At 39.5% G+C, this 17,026-nt stretch overlaps 2 protein-coding genes and 1 long non-coding RNA gene across 5 annotated transcripts in view; 1 reads left to right on the forward strand and 2 right to left on the reverse strand.

The window, feature by feature from the left end:
- Window positions 1–3,880, reverse strand: s100pbp (S100P binding protein). Of its 2 annotated transcripts, none has more exons than XM_088287328.1 (5): window positions 3,215–3,880; window positions 1,454–2,345; window positions 754–854; window positions 562–652; window positions 1–495 (listed from the first exon to the last, which is right to left on the reverse strand). In XM_088287328.1, the coding sequence occupies exons 1-5, from the start codon at window positions 3,225–3,227 to the stop codon at window positions 366–368; spliced, it is 1,227 nt and encodes a 408-aa protein (XP_088143454.1). In that variant the 5' UTR covers window positions 3,228–3,880; the 3' UTR covers window positions 1–365. The 2 variants fall into 2 exon arrangements, with proteins under 2 accessions (XP_088143454.1, XP_088143655.1); XM_088287529.1 differs by lacking the exon at window positions 3,215–3,880 and adding an exon at window positions 2,995–3,178.
- Window positions 3,635–17,026, forward strand: part of LOC148343407 (uncharacterized) — a 16,036-nt gene continuing 2,644 nt past the window's right edge. The window contains exons 1-2 of the long non-coding RNA XR_015842011.1: window positions 3,635–3,792; window positions 5,734–5,816. This is a non-coding gene — a long non-coding RNA (uncharacterized LOC148343407). The remainder of the gene's footprint in view (window positions 3,793–5,733; window positions 5,817–17,026) is intronic.
- The window catches only part of fndc5a (fibronectin type III domain containing 5a), a 24,916-nt gene continuing 16,955 nt past the window's right edge, over window positions 9,066–17,026 (reverse strand). Inside the window, exons 3-6 of one of the 2 annotated variants that reach the window (XR_015842008.1) lie at window positions 15,731–15,929; window positions 14,169–14,258; window positions 13,216–13,411; window positions 9,066–11,597 (exon numbers count right to left, since the gene is read on the reverse strand). Coding sequence is in view for 1 of the 2 variants with exons in the window: in XM_088287746.1 (XP_088143872.1) it covers window positions 11,547–11,597; window positions 13,278–13,411; window positions 14,169–14,258; window positions 15,731–15,929 (474 nt within the window). In the remaining variant the exon portion in view is untranslated. The remainder of the gene's footprint in view (window positions 11,598–13,215; window positions 13,412–14,168; window positions 14,259–15,730; window positions 15,930–17,026) is intronic. The other variant, XM_088287746.1, reaches the window with a different exon arrangement.

Consider the following 17,026-nt stretch of genomic DNA (forward strand, 5'->3'; position numbering starts at 1 on the left):
TGAAGCAAATGCAAATATTTATTTTACTCAGGCAACATTTAACATCATGCATGTCCAGATTTTGACCCAAAGGATTATAAATCTAAAAAGTGCCACAATTAATTCACACACTAAGTGCAATATTTCTCACAGCAAGTACAAATCATGCTGTACTTTAAAGGTCTAAGGAACAAATATTGTTTAAACTCCAGTAAAATTGAACATATTTAGATTGAGATGATTTCTAGACCATATATCTGCTAAAGTATATTCTAACAATTTGGAACTCTTTAAAACGAATGCATTCAGTATAGAAACACAACAAACGTACAAAAGTGCTCATGTAACAATCACCATCACAACAGTTGTCAGAATAAAAAAAAAAGTTAGGAACTGCAACTTCTCTCAAAGATTTTCGGCACATGTTTGAAACGCTGGTGCGTACCCAAGCTTTTGCTCTGCCATTCGTCGAGAGATATTTTCGGGACGCCGCTCCTTAAGTGTGCCCTGTAGTTCCTGAAGGAAAGTGCAGATTTCACGTTTACATTCCATGCGCCCTCGAAATGCAACGGAGAGATGTACCTGCGTGTGAGGTCGGAGAGATGTTGCCACGGTCTTCCAGAGGAATCGTGCTCCACTTGTGTTACAAGACCTCGCAGTTCACTAAAAGCATCTTTCGGAGACATCAGCCTTGTTAAAACTTGCAAAATCAACGGTGCTGTAGTTGTGACTGTTGCACCCGGTTTAACGGCTCAAACGAGCCCCTGACATTACCTTGAGTCGCATCCGAAGCCTCACTGAGATGGCTGTGAACCAGCTTGACATACATCCTTATCTCGCGCTCCCAATCTGCCTCAGTGTTGAGCGCCACCGGCCTGGAAAATATTGTAGAGTACTGTCTGCTTTGCTGAGACACTTTCAATAGACAGCATCAACTAAAATATTGGGACACCTGGCCATTATATATGTAACAAGTGAAAATGAAATTCAGTTAGTCTCCTCATGTTGCAGTGACAGCTTCTCTTCTAGGATGACTAGACTTCAAAATGTATGAATTGAACCCAGTCCGCCTGCACCAAAATCAAGTCCAAATCCAAGTCCACCACAACTGGAAATGCCCCACCATACCATCACAGCAACGTAAAGGTAAGGTAAATACTTTTCAAACATTATGGAACTTTTTTTTAAACAATGTGAACTGTGTTTTTCTTGGCTGTGTAAAAAAATAAAATAAAATAAAGAAAAGATATATATGATGTTTTTGGTCTAAATAAATTGCTTTGATTTAATGGTCAATCGAAGTTATGCTATCATTTAACAATGTTTGTAATTGCCATTTGCAACTGTGTACAACTACTTTGCATCATACTGACAGCATACATGCTATATTTCAGTTTCCATATTTTAGTTCGAAAATCATTAAACACCACCCTCCAAAGTAATGTGCTAATGTGTAAGATGCTAGCGTACAAACCTCCCAGGAATGATGGAGACTTTACTGGTCCTGGGTTTTGATGTGGACAATTTCTCCTTGTCCTGATCTTGTGGGTTTTCAGGATCACGCTCCTTCTTTCCACACACAGAAGATTCTAGAACCGGGGGACCAATATTCCACACCTCCTCCACATCACCGCCAAAAGATTCTACAGCGGAGTCTAATGACAGCCCACTCACAGCAGGGTCTGGACTTTTCACCGAGTGACGAACTTTGGATGGAGGCTGAATCTTGTCAACAGCCATCTTTAGAATTGGACTCGAGGCTAGTGGGGACTGGAGTGATGGAGTGAGGCACATGGACAAATAACCCTTATCCACATCGTCATCTTTTCCATTCATATCCACGTCTTTACAGGGCTCAGAGAGATTGAGGCACAAAAGCTCGTTAACATCAGAGTCAAAGACAAGCTGATGAGAAAGGACCTCATCCTTGAACAAACATGGAGACGTCCCTGCGAGACAGCATGGTTCCAGGCTGCACTTACATGCCACATGTTCTGAACTAACAGACTCACTTTTTGTTGCTTTGATGGGCTGCGTTTTAGACAACGACGAGGCTTGAGAATGGACTAAAGGGGAGTGTTGTCCAATGGGAAAGCTGCAGTGGGATATGAAATAGTCTTCATCTGGCGTTGACACATTGAGACCTATTTCAGGTTTCTTTGCCAGAGTCTCAAAGCAGCGATCCTGAATAGAATCTTCCAATTTCCGCTTGGTCGCTTTATTGTTGGGAACCTCAATTTTAAATTTGGCAGTTGGTTTTGGAAACTTATTCAGAATCCGCTCAGCAAATACCGCCCTTGCATATGCTGACAAAGGTTTGAGGTGACTGAAAGTAGAGCTCTTGAATGGCATATTTTTATCCAAGTCTGTAAAGAGATAAAGGAAAATATGTTTACTAATATCTCAATGCCACCCGAACAATCAACCAACCTACTTTGTAGGCATATAGAGTACAAGGTACCAATTTTTTTTATTTTTTTTTTTACTCCCGAGACATCATAAGTGTCATCTATGCCAGCGACTTGTGCATAGCAGAAAGTACAACAAAACCTACATATGCAACTGTATCCCTTCATGCAACACAACCATTTCACACTCAGTATGTTTGTGGTAATGAGTATTTTAATATACAGTATTTTTGTAATTGTGTTCGGTGGTTTGCAATTAATTTTGCTTATATAAAATAGGTGTTCAGGCTCAATACATGTTTTGAAACATGCTTTCGGAAAACTGCAGCGCAATCTGTTGACAATTTCATGTTCACATAAAACTGCATCATTTAGGGCAGTATTTTTAATTTAGCAGTTACTATAATAATATAAAACGTGTCCTTCATTTTTTAAAATAGTTTTATAGACCATAAGCTCTATAAAGAAATCAACTGAATTACTTTATGTCAGTCTCCAAAAGTCCCCAAAAATATTATTTAAAAAATAACAGTCTTCAGTAACAGAAAAACACAAATTCGATTCTTCTTCCACGAAATTGCTAAGCGATGCACTTAAATAAACTCACGGTTTTTCGTAAAATGGCGTTTGATGCTGGAGAAACTGACGTTCCAAACATTCAGTCGGAGTTTATTTGAAATTCAAACATGCCTGGCACGCATTTTTACGCCAACGAGCAGCTAGCGGCGACTTTAGCTTCGTGCTAATGTCGTCGATTTAAACTTGCAAACCCATTCGCTTTAGCACAACAGAAAAGGGGAAGATTGCAAAAGGAAAGTTCAATTTACCAGCGGTATCCATAGCGCTCCAACGAAGACGCTTCTTTGAAGTGTCTCTACTGGAACTGAACAAACTGACTAATTGGTAAACATCCTGAACACACACTCGGTTTGTGACTCGGGGGCGTTGTTCAAATCGATTAGTTTAGTCGCAAGTTTATTATTATTATTATTATTATTATTGGTATTAGTAGTATTAGTAGTAGTAGTAATAGTAGAGGTAGGAGTAGTAGTAGTAGTTTAGTGCCACTGCCATGTAGGCAAAAAAAAATCACCTTGAATGAATGTATTCATTTATATTATGTTTTTTAAGGAAAAGCTATTAGGCCTACAGATTAAAATACAAAGCCCAATTAAAGTTTTAATGTAAAAGGCGACACGCCACGTGAGGATAAACTGTTCGGATGATTGGATGTAATTTAAAATTAATCAGACACCGCCTCCTCCCTTTCTTTCGCCGCCGTTTTCTTGACTGATTGCTTTGCCTGGCAGGACCTGCTGGTGACCGAATCCAAACTAATTCGAGTTTGGTATTGGGACTTCCCACCTCGAATGCAGCTGAACACAAAGATGGCTGACTGAGGGCGGTAAATTGTTCTATTTCATCAAAACTAATTTTGACTTCCAGAAATCCTTCGTCACAATGTAATTTATTTATAGAAATAAAGAAATATCTTAAAAGCATTTAATTTATTTCACCCCAAACATTATGCAGGGAGATAAGACTGTGTTTTTCACGGTGCAATCAGTGCAAAAAAAAAAAAAGCATCTTTATAAAATAACATAAATTAAGGCAAATTCAGACCCAAGAAATTGTTTTATATGGTCGTTCTTTCCATCCCAAAACACCCAGTGAGTTTAACCAAGCAGTTTCAGATTGTAATAAAACTTGCTGGGCTTGTTGGCCTAACATAATCAGGAAAAAAATAATCATATTCTTCACATTGATGTCATATTATATCCTAGCGTTGTATTTTTAGGTGAAAGTTGGATCCAATCAGAAATCCGCTAGCTCGTGTTGCCAGGCAGGTTTCACAATACCAGTAGCAAGCCCTTTTCTTCCCGAGGCATGCAATTGTGCGGGCGTCTCTTCTGTCAAAATGCATGGACTTCCAGATTTGATAGACAGTTGCGATAGCCAATCAGATCACAAGTTGGTTACAGTGAGCCTTCTTGCTGGCCTGACGTTGAAGGCGATGAATGTGTTTTGTGATTGGATACTCACTCGCGGAATTAACACGCCATCAATCGTAACTGGCGACCGTTCGAAAATCTAAAATATATTCTTGCTTTTTTAAAACCACAATGTCCCAAATTTTAGTTCAGTCCGAACAGGGGGTTCTGCACAACGGCTGACGAATTTGAATGTTTTGGACAAAAGGGGCGTGGCCTTCCCCATTTGAACCCTTATATCCCAGGAACTGCTGGGTCAATCTTCACAAAAAAAACATTGTCAGAACATTCAGCAAGGATTCCAAATCTGCAATCATATAGAAGAGGCGTCAGGAATTCCGGTTCCTGAAGAGCCATATACTGCCTGTTTTAGATCTCTCCCTACTGCAAAAACACCTGGTTCAAATAATCAGCACATCAACAAGCGCTGTAGAAGCATAAATCGATCTTGATTATTTGAATCACGTGCGTTTTGAGCAGGGCGAGGTCTTAAACAGACAGGATATGGCTCTCCAGTTCCCTACCCCTCATTTAGAAGATATAAGTATATTTTATTAACTAGTCCTTTTGACCTATAATTTGACCTTGTGGATGATGCAACCTAATTTTTTTCATGGAAAGTAATGTCTCACATGTTCTCGAAAAAATATAAACATTTCAGAGATCTTTTTTTGTATAGCAGCAATTAGAAGTCAACATAGCATATTTCACTCCTATGAACAACAGGAGGGAAATCACAAAAAGGAAAATAAAATGTAAATATATGAAAAGGAAATATTTAAAGCAAATGTTTGATAAAAAAATGTGAATATGCAAATTTAGGGGTGTGTATCAACTGTAGTTTTAATTTGTAATATCACCACTAGATGGCAGACATGACTTAGTTGCACTTAGGTCTGCCCTAATACAAAGTGAGTAGGCCTGATATTTTTTTTGCTGATTCAGAATTATTTTTTATGCAAGATTTGTACTAGATCAAATATATCACAGTACATTCTTATTTGGTTGTTTGCGTCAAACCCTTTGTTGTTGGGTTAGTATCGTGGATCGCTTATGCATGCATTGACAAAAAAGATTCAGAAAAATAAGATGTATTTAGAGCACATATGTAAATATAACGTGGGCTTATCTGAGCCATGAAACTCCAGGGTTGAAATGAGTCCCATTTCGGCTCTGGTATAATGTATACCCGCTACTCATAACTAGGGGTTTGTTGGCTTCTATTTACAACAACATAACATTTTTGTCATGTTCCAGCTAAGCATACTGAGAGATTGAGACTGTATCACCTAAATATCACCACACATTTGGTGAAATTCTTTCTCCAAGCTCTTTTCTTTTTGCTTTTTCACTAGCATGGCGTTGACCCAGGACACGAGGCCTGAGATTTCCACGTTAGCATCTAAAGAGGGAGCTGTAAGACCACGTAGTATCAGAGGTAGTGTAGCCCTTCTTCCAGGTCCTTTCTGTATTAAAGCATGTTTTCCTCAAATTTTGACTAATGTGGCAGATGACACAGATGTAATGTCTGTGGAAATGGCATACAATCTGCTCTTAACTGACATGCTTTCATTTATAGCCTCAAAAAACACATTCCAGGACCAATCCATCAGATTTTTAGTCAGCTATTTCCGCAATAAAAAACAATGTTAAATTCATGCACCTCTCACTGTCAAAACTACTTAAAATTATATATATATATATATATATATATATTAGACATATATATATTAGACATATTTTCATGCCGTCAATTATTTTCATGTAAATGCTTTTGGTACTCAAGATTGCCTTTCAGCTGTCTTCTTTCATTCCATTTAATGTTTTTTTTGGTGTCTTTTGCTATATGCTTGAATATGAATGCATGGCACGACAGCTTTATTTTTGTCTATAGAAAATTCAATGTACAAGGTGCAATGTGCTGAAAAGGTAACATTTAAAGGCAAGATACTTTGTACAAGATTTAACGGCAAAAGAATTTAGAACAATTAAGACATTTAAAAGCAAAGTAAAAAAAAAACTAGTAGTTTACTAAAAGAATGTACCTCTCAAGAACAGAATTTTGGAAAAATCTATTGTAGAAATGCCGTCAAAGAACATAATCATATGTAGGGGAAAATATGCTGTGATGCATGAAATAGTATCAAGGGTAAATTGATTTAAAAACATTTCTCCTTGTAGGACAATCAAAGGGATGCTCTTCTTTTTCTTCTTATTAAGCCAACGTTAATGTGTTTCTACGAGTAGTTTTAATCGTATTTTATCCTCTGTGGGCATATCAGTGTTGATCCTTTGTGCCCAGTAACATGTGGACGATCATTTTCCCAAATCGAATTTGTCTTTGCCGTTTCACATTTAGGTACACGTTTCTTGTTTTCAACTCATATGGTATTCAATTAAAAAATTCAAACAAGCCACAGTTAGAAAATATAAATCTAGTCGTATTAGTTTATTCATTTAGTTATATAAATGAGTCACTTTTATCGTGAGGGGAGGAGAGTTGAAAAAGATTTTCATACATTTAATGGATAAAATGCCCTTTTATAGCTTTGTGAACTCGTAGTTAGCACAGCTGTCTCACAGAGTGACATGACCTAACTTGAATGCCACCTGGCAAGACCCTTTCTTTGCCCCTACCTCTTTTTAATCCTCTTCCTGTGCCTGCTTCGGTTTTCCGGTTTCCTCCCACCTTTCGAAAACATCCATGTTAGGTTAATTGGAAACTGTAAATTGTCCATAGGTGTAGCTGTGAGTGTGAATGGTTGTTTGTCTAAATTTGACCGGCTGATGACCAGTCCAGGGTGTCCCCCGCCACTTGGTCAAAGTCAGCGGTGAACCACTCACCCGAGAACCAAAAAAGGGCAAGCACAATAAAAATGATTGATAAAAGGATTGACCCTAAACGCTTTGCAATTCTTGCCTAATAACAATATAGCAACTAAAATATTTTCAGCACAGCATGTCAGTTGACGTTTGAATTATTCATAAGTTTCAGTCGCTCTGAGAAGTCTGAGAGTTAATGCTCAGTGAATCCCAAGGTTGAAATGTATTATTCAGGGAATGTTTTTTCGAATTCACGCACCTTTTCTCCATAAGCACCAATACTGTTGCCTTGTAAACAAAACAATTCAGAGCAAATTTTACATCCCACCAAACATTGTTACACATTAAAGAATTGAGACAGTTATTTGGAGAAAATATTTGATACTTTATTTTAAGCAAACACAAGTAAGCACACACCAGATACTTCATAATTGAAGTTGTGTCACCTTGTGCATAATAGTTATTTAAACCATGCTAGCCCTCATTAAGCAACAACTGCTGTACACTTGATACAATAAATAGAAATACGGTAGGATTAATAAAGCATTTTGTTTTCTTTAACCACGCCTCTTTGTCCACTTTCTCGGTTCACAACTGAAACAGGCTGATTTGTCTCAATGGTGACTTTGTTTCCAGTCACGCTTTCAAACTCCTACAAAGCACGGGTTCAATAAACTGGCAGAGCAAGAAGCATGTGGGCCCGGTGCATTCAAAACAAGGTCCCGGCATCTCAAGAAGAGCTTTCCCCAAACGGCTTTAAATAGATTATTGGTGATTGCTTCTGGTGTAGGAAAATATTTATATTGATCGATGACCAATGGATGTCTATATATGCAAACTGCTCAAGCCAAATACAGTACATCTATGTCAGCTGAACATTCCTAAATCTTTACGCAAATTTAATAGAAATGTGTTTGAAACCAATTATCTGGCACTACATGTACAGCATGAAGCCACATTAAAACTATTTTGAGTTAGCACAGCCAGTGCCTTTTTTATTGTTGTTTTCAACATTTAAAAACAACAAAACTATATAAAATAATACATTGGTTTGAACTCAACATTTTGCCAAGGTCGGAATATGTTTGCCATTGTATGTCAGCACTTACCGAAATGTGGAATTCTTAACAATAAATTTTGGTTGACAATCTGGCTTGAGGAGTCAGTTGTCATTTAAATCGATCATAGTGAGGTTAGAATGTAAACTAGTAGCTTCAGATGTTAAGATAATTTAATAGGTAAGAAAGGAAATAAAATATATCAGCGATTACTTTTGATATACAAAATGGCTGCTGTTTATCAGAATGGATGCTATTAATTGAATTGAACCTTCTATTACAAAGATAAAGAGCTCAAATGTATTTTTTTCTGCCGGGTGCAGATGGAACACTGTTTACGGGTCACGTACCCTTCAATTGCCTGTGCGTTCTCCAAAGCCACTGGCCGATACGGAAAATGAGTCAGCGCTTGTCGGAGTCCTCAGCTTTGCCGCTCATAAAGAATAGAAAAAGCCATACTGATAGACGACTGCCACTGCCGTCATCATCAATCCAGTCTAGTTCTGATCAAGTGGAACGATCAAGCTAATTTTCCCGCTTTCTTCTTGCGCTACCGTATAATCGAGCGTGGACCTTGTCGGTCAGTTAAGTGACTAGTATGTTAATGCGAAACCTGCAATCACTGGGATGTAATGGAGCATCGGATGTGAGGCGTATTAGTATGTAATGAAATAGGGTTAATACTTTTTCCAACAGAAAAATATAGGATAAGGCTATGCGCTAAAACGAAAAGTGCCGTTGTGTGCACAGCTGTTTTTTTGTCTGCAAATGCAATGTCGTCTTTATGTAATTAAGATTCAAGCTACTGAACTTCTTCCACTCTTATTAAACATTAACAGCTCAATGACAAAATGTATAATAGAAACACATACAGTAGATAAGTGCTATGAAACAATTATTACTAGTTGGACATGAACAGTAAATCACACAAAAAATACATATTTCACCAATAGTACCACCCTGTAATGTTAAAAATGCACAGTACTTTGCAAAGGTCTTAATCCGGCACTTGGCTCATAGCCATTTTAAGATTTAATTTCAGCATAGTAAAACAGTAAATAGAAGGACAGATAGAGATTTTATGAATTGCATAAACAAAGTAGCCGCCAGTCATCTGGCGCCCTTTGATATTAATTAGGGTCCATTCCATTTAGTTTTTTTTAATCTACATTGTTTGCGCTGTAGTAATTACGACATTTGTAGCATTACATAATCAGCAAACATGATAGTGGCTTTTAAGACTTTTGCACACTACTGTGGCTAGCATTCACAATTGTCATAACTCATTTCTCCAATAATATTAAATGTATTTACACATTAAATATTTAAGCATGACTCAGTCTGATCTTGCAACTGTATTTTTCTGATTACTGTACACACACACACACACGCGTTTCAAAATTTGACGGAAAGTATAATGACATATTTATGAGATATGCTAATCATGTAAGATAGACGGACTGTCCATCACATTAATAAGTAAAATGTTATTTTCAATATCCCGTGGTACATGTGGGTTGGAATCAGCCATCCGGTATTGAATTGCCAATTTCTTTCTAGATCCTAAAGCATTATTACAAAGTCTACTTCATAAATCCAAAACTTAAACGTTAAAATACCCTTTTGAAAACTACAACTTGACTTCTTGAGTGTAATGTGCCATGGCTTTATCATGTAAAATGACCTTTGCCGCGCTCAGAAGTTGGCTAATAGAGAGAAACAGTTTCGTGGAGGTGCGTACATATTTTAGGGAGCCAACGCGAGCGTGCCTGAAGGGCCAGTGTAAAGTAATGATCCTATTTATTTAATTTCAATTATTCTACCGACATTAAGTCCAAAAAACTGAACTAAAAGAAGCACAATCGGCACCCAAAGACACTGCTATATACTGCAATTATTCCATTCACCCTAACTTCTAACCTTTAATAATCATCATTAAGTTTATAATACACCACATTTGCATGTATTATATCCTACGGACAGATACTCATTTTGAATTGAAAATACTCATGACAAGCCCTTATGTCTTGATGACATTTGTTCATCACAGAATCCTGGCGCTGAACCCGCAACGTGTGATTTTTCAATGTTATTACAAGAAAGCAAAAATCTGCGGCTCGTTGTACTTACACGTATTGATCACAATGTGCGTTTGTCTCAACATTGCATGCCTAGAGGTTACTTATTTGTGTGTTGCTTTTCTACAGGATGTCACCCCATTGCACATGAAGTGCTCGCTCTCATGTTTTGGGGCTTTGAGTTGTTATTGCTTAAAGAATCTCCTCTAATGTCTCTACAAAGGCCACTTCTCTGTAGACGTATCCAAGACTCTTTTAAAATTCATTTAGATGAAGCACGCTGGGCCGAGTCCTCTTTTTACCCAAAATGCTGTGATATCCATCACCTTCAAAGAGAAATAAAGACAGCTCATTCAGGATGTGGAATGTAAAGAATCCAAATGTATTAAAAGCACGAATGAGACGAGGAAATGTTAAAAAGGAAATGTGACCAAACGTGACGCCAAACTTCAGCAGCGAGCGACCCCTTGGAAGGCTGCTATGGCATCATCACAGCTCATTTTCAGAAATTGCTCCTAACTCAGCCAGGTGCAGTCTGGATTCCCTGAGGCGGGAAACAACCACGCCAGACAAATATTCCCCGCAGGACGGCAGAAAATCCTACCTTGATGAGGTGTCAAAAGTATCAGAACACTAGAAATGTACTGGCAGTACATTGTGTAACAAAACTACACTTGAATGATAAATTATTAACCGTCACTTATAAGAAAGTTGAAATACAGAACGTTAGGACAAAACTACATCGAAAGGATGGCATTAAATCGCACCACAAAGGAATATTTAGACACGGTGGGAACAACCCACATACTTGGACGTGCGGTCAAGTCACGACTCGCTAAAAGACGTTGACCAAAGCGAGTGAGTGGATGAAAAGGTCTCCGGCTCTGCTTATCGACGTTGGTCCAAGGGGTTGCTTTATCAGCAGTCCGTCCACTGCCAGGACCATTTGGCCCTAATCTCTGCCTCCCCCATGGCACGGTGGTTGTTAAGCACGGCAGATCCGCTCAAGTCTCCCTGCAGTCGCTCCACTCTGGGATCTCTTCTCGGGCTGGCCGAGTCGTTCCTAAATCCCTGGAGTCCTGCAAGCTTTGCTTCGTTGGCAGGCCCTCGGCAACGGAGACGTAAGCGATGCATTCTGACAAGCAGATTTGCTTCAAAGGGACCGCTTCTTTGTGGGAACACCAAGTCTTTAGTATACAGAGGAGTCAGTCACACTTCAATGATGTTGACAGATGGCATCCTATTGTTGTTCTTGGAGAACTGTGGGAGAAGAGAAGATGACATGATTGAAGATCCTGGAGGACTCTCGGGAATACTTTGTGCTGCATATATGTTCAACAATGAAGGGCTATTTGTTTTTGCTTGATTTAGCCCTTTCTGTTTTGCATACTGTACGTTGGCAAAATGACTCTAGCACTAGTCTTTGCATTGATTACAAGAGCCTGAGTGTGTTTACTACTTGAGTCATGCACAAATGGAGCCACATTGAAGCCAAATTTCAATTTAGCCCAAAGCTGATGTTTAGATGACACCGTGGGTGTTTGTCAATGTCAAGTATGCTTTCCGCGACAATTTCCTCGCTCCTTCACAAGATGCTTGATTCCCTTTAAGCATTAAAGAACAGAAATGGGAAAATGTCCGGAATATATTATTGAAATCACTTACTTCAATGCAACAGCTTGAAATAACGGAGAACCAGTTGGACTATAATCAATGGAATTACTTCAGTTGATTTAGTGAAATATACGGCGTAATACAATATAGAAAATTACAAACACAACGATAGACAAACACAGTCTTAAACCAATACCACATGCTCACTTCTTCTCTTTATTAGATACACCATGTAAATATTCACCATGCTGGTTGGGTAAAGGACAGGATTCTGTCTCCAAGAGCTAATCGGAGTCATGAGTCAGCCAATCTTGACTCCAGTCAATGTTGCAAAATTGAAATGACACACCAGTTTGGAGTTTTCTATTTTCCAGAAGCATTGCCTGATGTGAACCATGCCTCGCACCAAAGAGCTCTCAGGTGACCTATATTAATTAAAAATTGTCTACTTGTATGAAGCTTGAAAGGGTGACAAAAGTATCTCTAAAAGCTCTTTTGTTCGTCAGTCATGGTAATCGATAGAGAAGATTTTGCACTGTTGCGTCTCTCCCTTCAAATGGAGGCCCCGTGGAGATGACTGCAAGGGCACAGAACAGACGTTCAATGAGGTGAAGAACAAGCCGGGAGTGTCTGCTAAAGACTCTCTAAAAATCTCGGACACATTGTGGTATCTGTTGAACAAAGTCAACATCAACTAAAACAATAAGTTGAGCCATTTGGAAGGAACACACAATAAAGTCTGCAGAAACACTAAAACTTTGTCGTGTGGCCGAGAGAGCATCATGGTTTGGGACTGCTTTGCAACCTCACGACCTGGACGAATTGCTATTATAATTATTATTATGATTATTATGATTATGATTATTATTATTATTATTATTACGGACAACAACCCAAATGATCCAAAAGTAAATCAACAATAGAATGACTTTAATAAAAAAAGGCCATCAATAGTGGCTCAGACAGAGATCTGACATAAAATCCCCCCAAATACTTTAAGAAAACCGTTTTTCTATACTTGTGACGTGGATTATGATGAAATTCAATTTTATGACCAATTGATACAGAAATGTGGGAATTCCAAAGCGTTCACATCCTTATTCTTGCGATTGTATAAAGCATTTTTTGGCAGTGAATAAACAGGATAGGCATTTATAGGAATCCGAAACACTGTTGGCAACTTTTTGTTTGACATTGAGAAACACTGTATGAGTGCACATGAATGTCAAGTGGAAAAGGTCTTGTAGCGGGCGGTGCCATTCACCTGCCCGGCGCTGTTGAGGGAGGGGAGGCACCTCGGGGGAGGAGGGTGTGGGTGGGTTATACCTTACTGCGCAACAGACCCCCTGTCGGATGTTCAGGAGTGCTGCACTCTGATGAGTTTTTGGCTTTGTCCTTGTTGTTGTTGGGCTCATTGTCTTTGATGATGTCGTACTGGCGACAGAAGAGAGCGATCACGCCTGGGAAGAAGAGCATCAAAATGTTATACACATATAGCCTTTGAGCGACAGTAATTGCATAGAGGCGGATAGTTGAGATCCTTTACAGTACTGAAGTGTTTCAAGGTAGTAAAGGTTCAATCCATGAAATGGATTATACTGTATCTATTTTGGTTATTTCTCTGGATTGCGTTATGCTTGTTTGTTGTTAACCCCAAAGTTAAAAGATGGCGTTATGGAAAAGAGCTGTTCAACCGTGATAATGTACAGTACGGTGGATTCTGTACTTCATGTCTCAGCATTCGCTGTTTTTTATTTCTGTGTTTTTTGTTTTTTTTTGGAGGGAGCGGCCAATCCTCCATTATTCCGCATTAAAAGTATTGCTTTGACTTCTTCTTGTGCCACCTCGGTGCCAAGTAACTATGTTGACGTGAGTTCAGGTGTTTCATTTTAATGTAGTGCTTTGTTGCCATATTGTGGCTTTTGCAGGTAATGATTAACCTGATGAGGGCAGGCATCAGTTATGAATTTTCGCTTTTCGCAGATAGTGGGGCTTTGCTATTAATTCTCCCCATTTATCATAACAGATTAATGATAAAATACAAAAGTATGATTTCTGAGATGTTTTCCCGATGCTGCTGAGAGGCCAAGAAGTGTGCATTGTATCTAAACTTGGTAATAATACAGTATGTTGTAATTAAAAAACAAAAAATAGAAACAACTCAATTTCTTTCTGTCGCACCTTTCAACGTTCACACATTTTTAACACGATCCTCACCTGCCCACATGATAAGTACCACCACAATGATGATGAGCTCCCCCGCCCTCAACTGGTTGGTCTGGCCCACTTCCTCCATCGTGACTTCGTCTGTGAGGGTTAGAAAGCAACAAAATTGTGAGAGGATTTACTCAGATGGTTTGGGCTCTGTCAAATTTTGCTTATGCGAACGAGTCGATAGTGTTTCCATTTTTTGATAGATGCCGGTGGGTTGCACTGATCTTGGCGGCCCAATAGCTCGTCCATAAATTTTTGGAAGGGGTTAATCAGGATTCGGGGATGAAAGATATGCCAACTAGTTGCTGTGGAGAAGATAGTCTGAATCCTGCCAACTGCCAAGATGCCCTCGGGCACTCAATCCCCGCTTTTCTGGCATGACTGAATGTTGTCGACATCACAGGCTTGATATAAAGTTCACTGCAGTGTAGAGCGCTGCCCTCACCTCACATCCTTTATTAGATGCTCTGGGTGACATTTTGAGGCCCCAGCGTGGCAAGCATGCACCCCATGCTCCAGTAGCTTTCAGAAACAAGCAATTGGGCTGATCGATTGCCCAGTATTAACTAATCAAAGCACGAATGCTCACGGGGTGCTGCGGCTCTTGATCCTTTCGGCTTTACTAGCCAAACTGGTCAGATGGAAGCCTTTTAAAACAACAACCAAAGGCCATGCCTGTTCACCTGCAGCAGTGAAATTGCTCCTTATTTAGAAAGAATAAAAAAATGCTCGTTTGATGCAAGGAAAATCAACTTGAAGACAATAATACATATTTTAATAGGAGCTTTGATGCTACACCCAGTTAAAGCAAAGTTTTAAAGTAAAGTTGTACTAAAATACGGTAACATTTAAGAGTCTTGTTTATTTGGCAAGACAAGTCATCAGTGTCAAATAAATGAGAGTAAGGCAGTACAGTAAATTAAACTTGACAGAAAGTAAGAAGAAAAAAAACGTATTCCAAAACCTGTCCAAGTATTGATTTAAAAAAATGTGTTTCCCTTGTAGCAACAACCCTTAGACAACACTTCCAGAGTTAATGCCTCAGGAGTGGAAAGAACGCATGTTCAATCTTCGGCGGTGATATTCCACACTATCTTGCCAATGTGAAAGAAGTTCAAACGCTCTCTGGCTCCAATTTCAGGGTGGAGTCCAGCAGACTGTCACACATGAGATGAGGATGAGGAGGAATACGATAGATAAGGCTTCAGCCAAGAGCGCATTGATTTACCATCCCTTGCAGCTGCAGCTTCCTCTGCTCGGCAACTGATAAATGCTCCCCCCCCCTCACCCTCATTTTGGTTTACTGTGCAGTGGTGCTGGTTGCAAGCAAGGTGGCCTGCAGAGGCACGTCAATACACAATGAAGAATACACCCCCTTGGCTGTGGAGAGCACTCTGTTGTGAAATTTCATTTCACGCTTTGTGTGCATATTGATTTTTATTGGTGTTTAGACAAAATCACTCATGGTATTATCAAGAGGCCAACTTCTTTCTGCACCTTCTGGCTCAAGAATAAAAGCGGTGCAAGCATTTTTGCATTGATTCATGTTACCTGTGCCACTTTACCTTTATTCTTAGAAGCCTGAGTGTCGGCCTCCTTCGGTGTACGGAAGCGTAAAGGTTCGCTTTGCGGACTGGTCCCAAACATGCTGATGGACTGCACGTGCACAATGTAGTCTGTCTCCTCTTCTAAGTCCCATAATGCACAGGAGCGCGTGGTAGTGTTGACTTCCTGGATGAATCGTAGCATACGCACGTCTTTCTTCTGTTGCCGCACAAAACAGGAGAGTTTTATGGGAGAACGTTATACGACGGAAGAACACACACTTCCAAATTTGATGGCACATTATTATTGGCTTTTTTGTTTTGCCATAGCAGCGTAAACTCCGAAAGGCCTTCAGACGCAGAAGTGAAACAATTGATAAAATAGATTTACATTTTTTTTTAAGAATCTCAACCAATCAGATTTCAGATTCAATGTAGTCAGGCATTCCGGGTAGTTCAGCACTTTTCCGTCCTCTGATTGGTTGAACGCAACTCGGGTGTGATTTATGACTGAAAATTCATTTAAAAGAATAAAGAAAAGAAAACCTGGACAATGTGAGAATAATTCGGACAACTCTTGTAGCTGGTTGGCTTGGCGGTAAAAGATTTATTTGTCACTTTCACATTTGGTCACATAACTACGTAGTTCTACATATCAACATTGCTACTAGCGAAACACGATGGAGTTGGTTTACAAATTCTAAGCATCTCTCTTTTACGGTCTCTTTATACTCCTATCTACGTACAGGCGACAACAGACGCATTTTGTTATGCTGCACGGCACGTCTGCAACACATGCGACGAACACGTCAGAAATTGTCGCTGTGCGTAGAATGCGGTGCGCATTCTCTCTCGTGATTGGACCGTTTAATCACATGCTGCGATGACGCACTCAGGTTTCCCTGGCTAGGTTCCTCGATAAAAAGGCCTCTTTAAGGGTCACCACAGAGGAGCGAATTCACACCACGCAGCTTCACGCTGTTGCTATGAAGCAAGTGACTTTGCCGGTAGCATGGGTGTTTTGCGTATTGTGATATCGCGACACAATTAAATAAGTCATCTAGTCATCAAGGTCCCTTTTTTTCTAGCAGGCACAACCCCTATTGTTGTCTGTGTCATTTTGTTGACTGGCATTGGCCAGAAAATACAGAGGAAACTCCGCCATGTGGTGTCCTAGCCAAAATCAGCCATAGCAACGCCTTCCGACTTGGAGTGAAACTGCAACGCATTTTCAAAACAACGCATGTTGGTTCCGCGTGAATATAAAGGCAAACTGCATTGCCACAGTGCCATCCATGCGAGTGGACAAAAGTTTTT

The sequence above is a fragment of the Idiotropiscis lumnitzeri genome, chromosome 1 (genome assembly GCF_059441095.1).
Source record: "Idiotropiscis lumnitzeri isolate Australia: NSW breed Sydney's pygmy pipehorse chromosome 1, RoL_Ilum_1.0, whole genome shotgun sequence".
Classification (NCBI taxonomy): Eukaryota; Metazoa; Chordata; class Actinopteri; order Syngnathiformes; family Syngnathidae; genus Idiotropiscis; species Idiotropiscis lumnitzeri.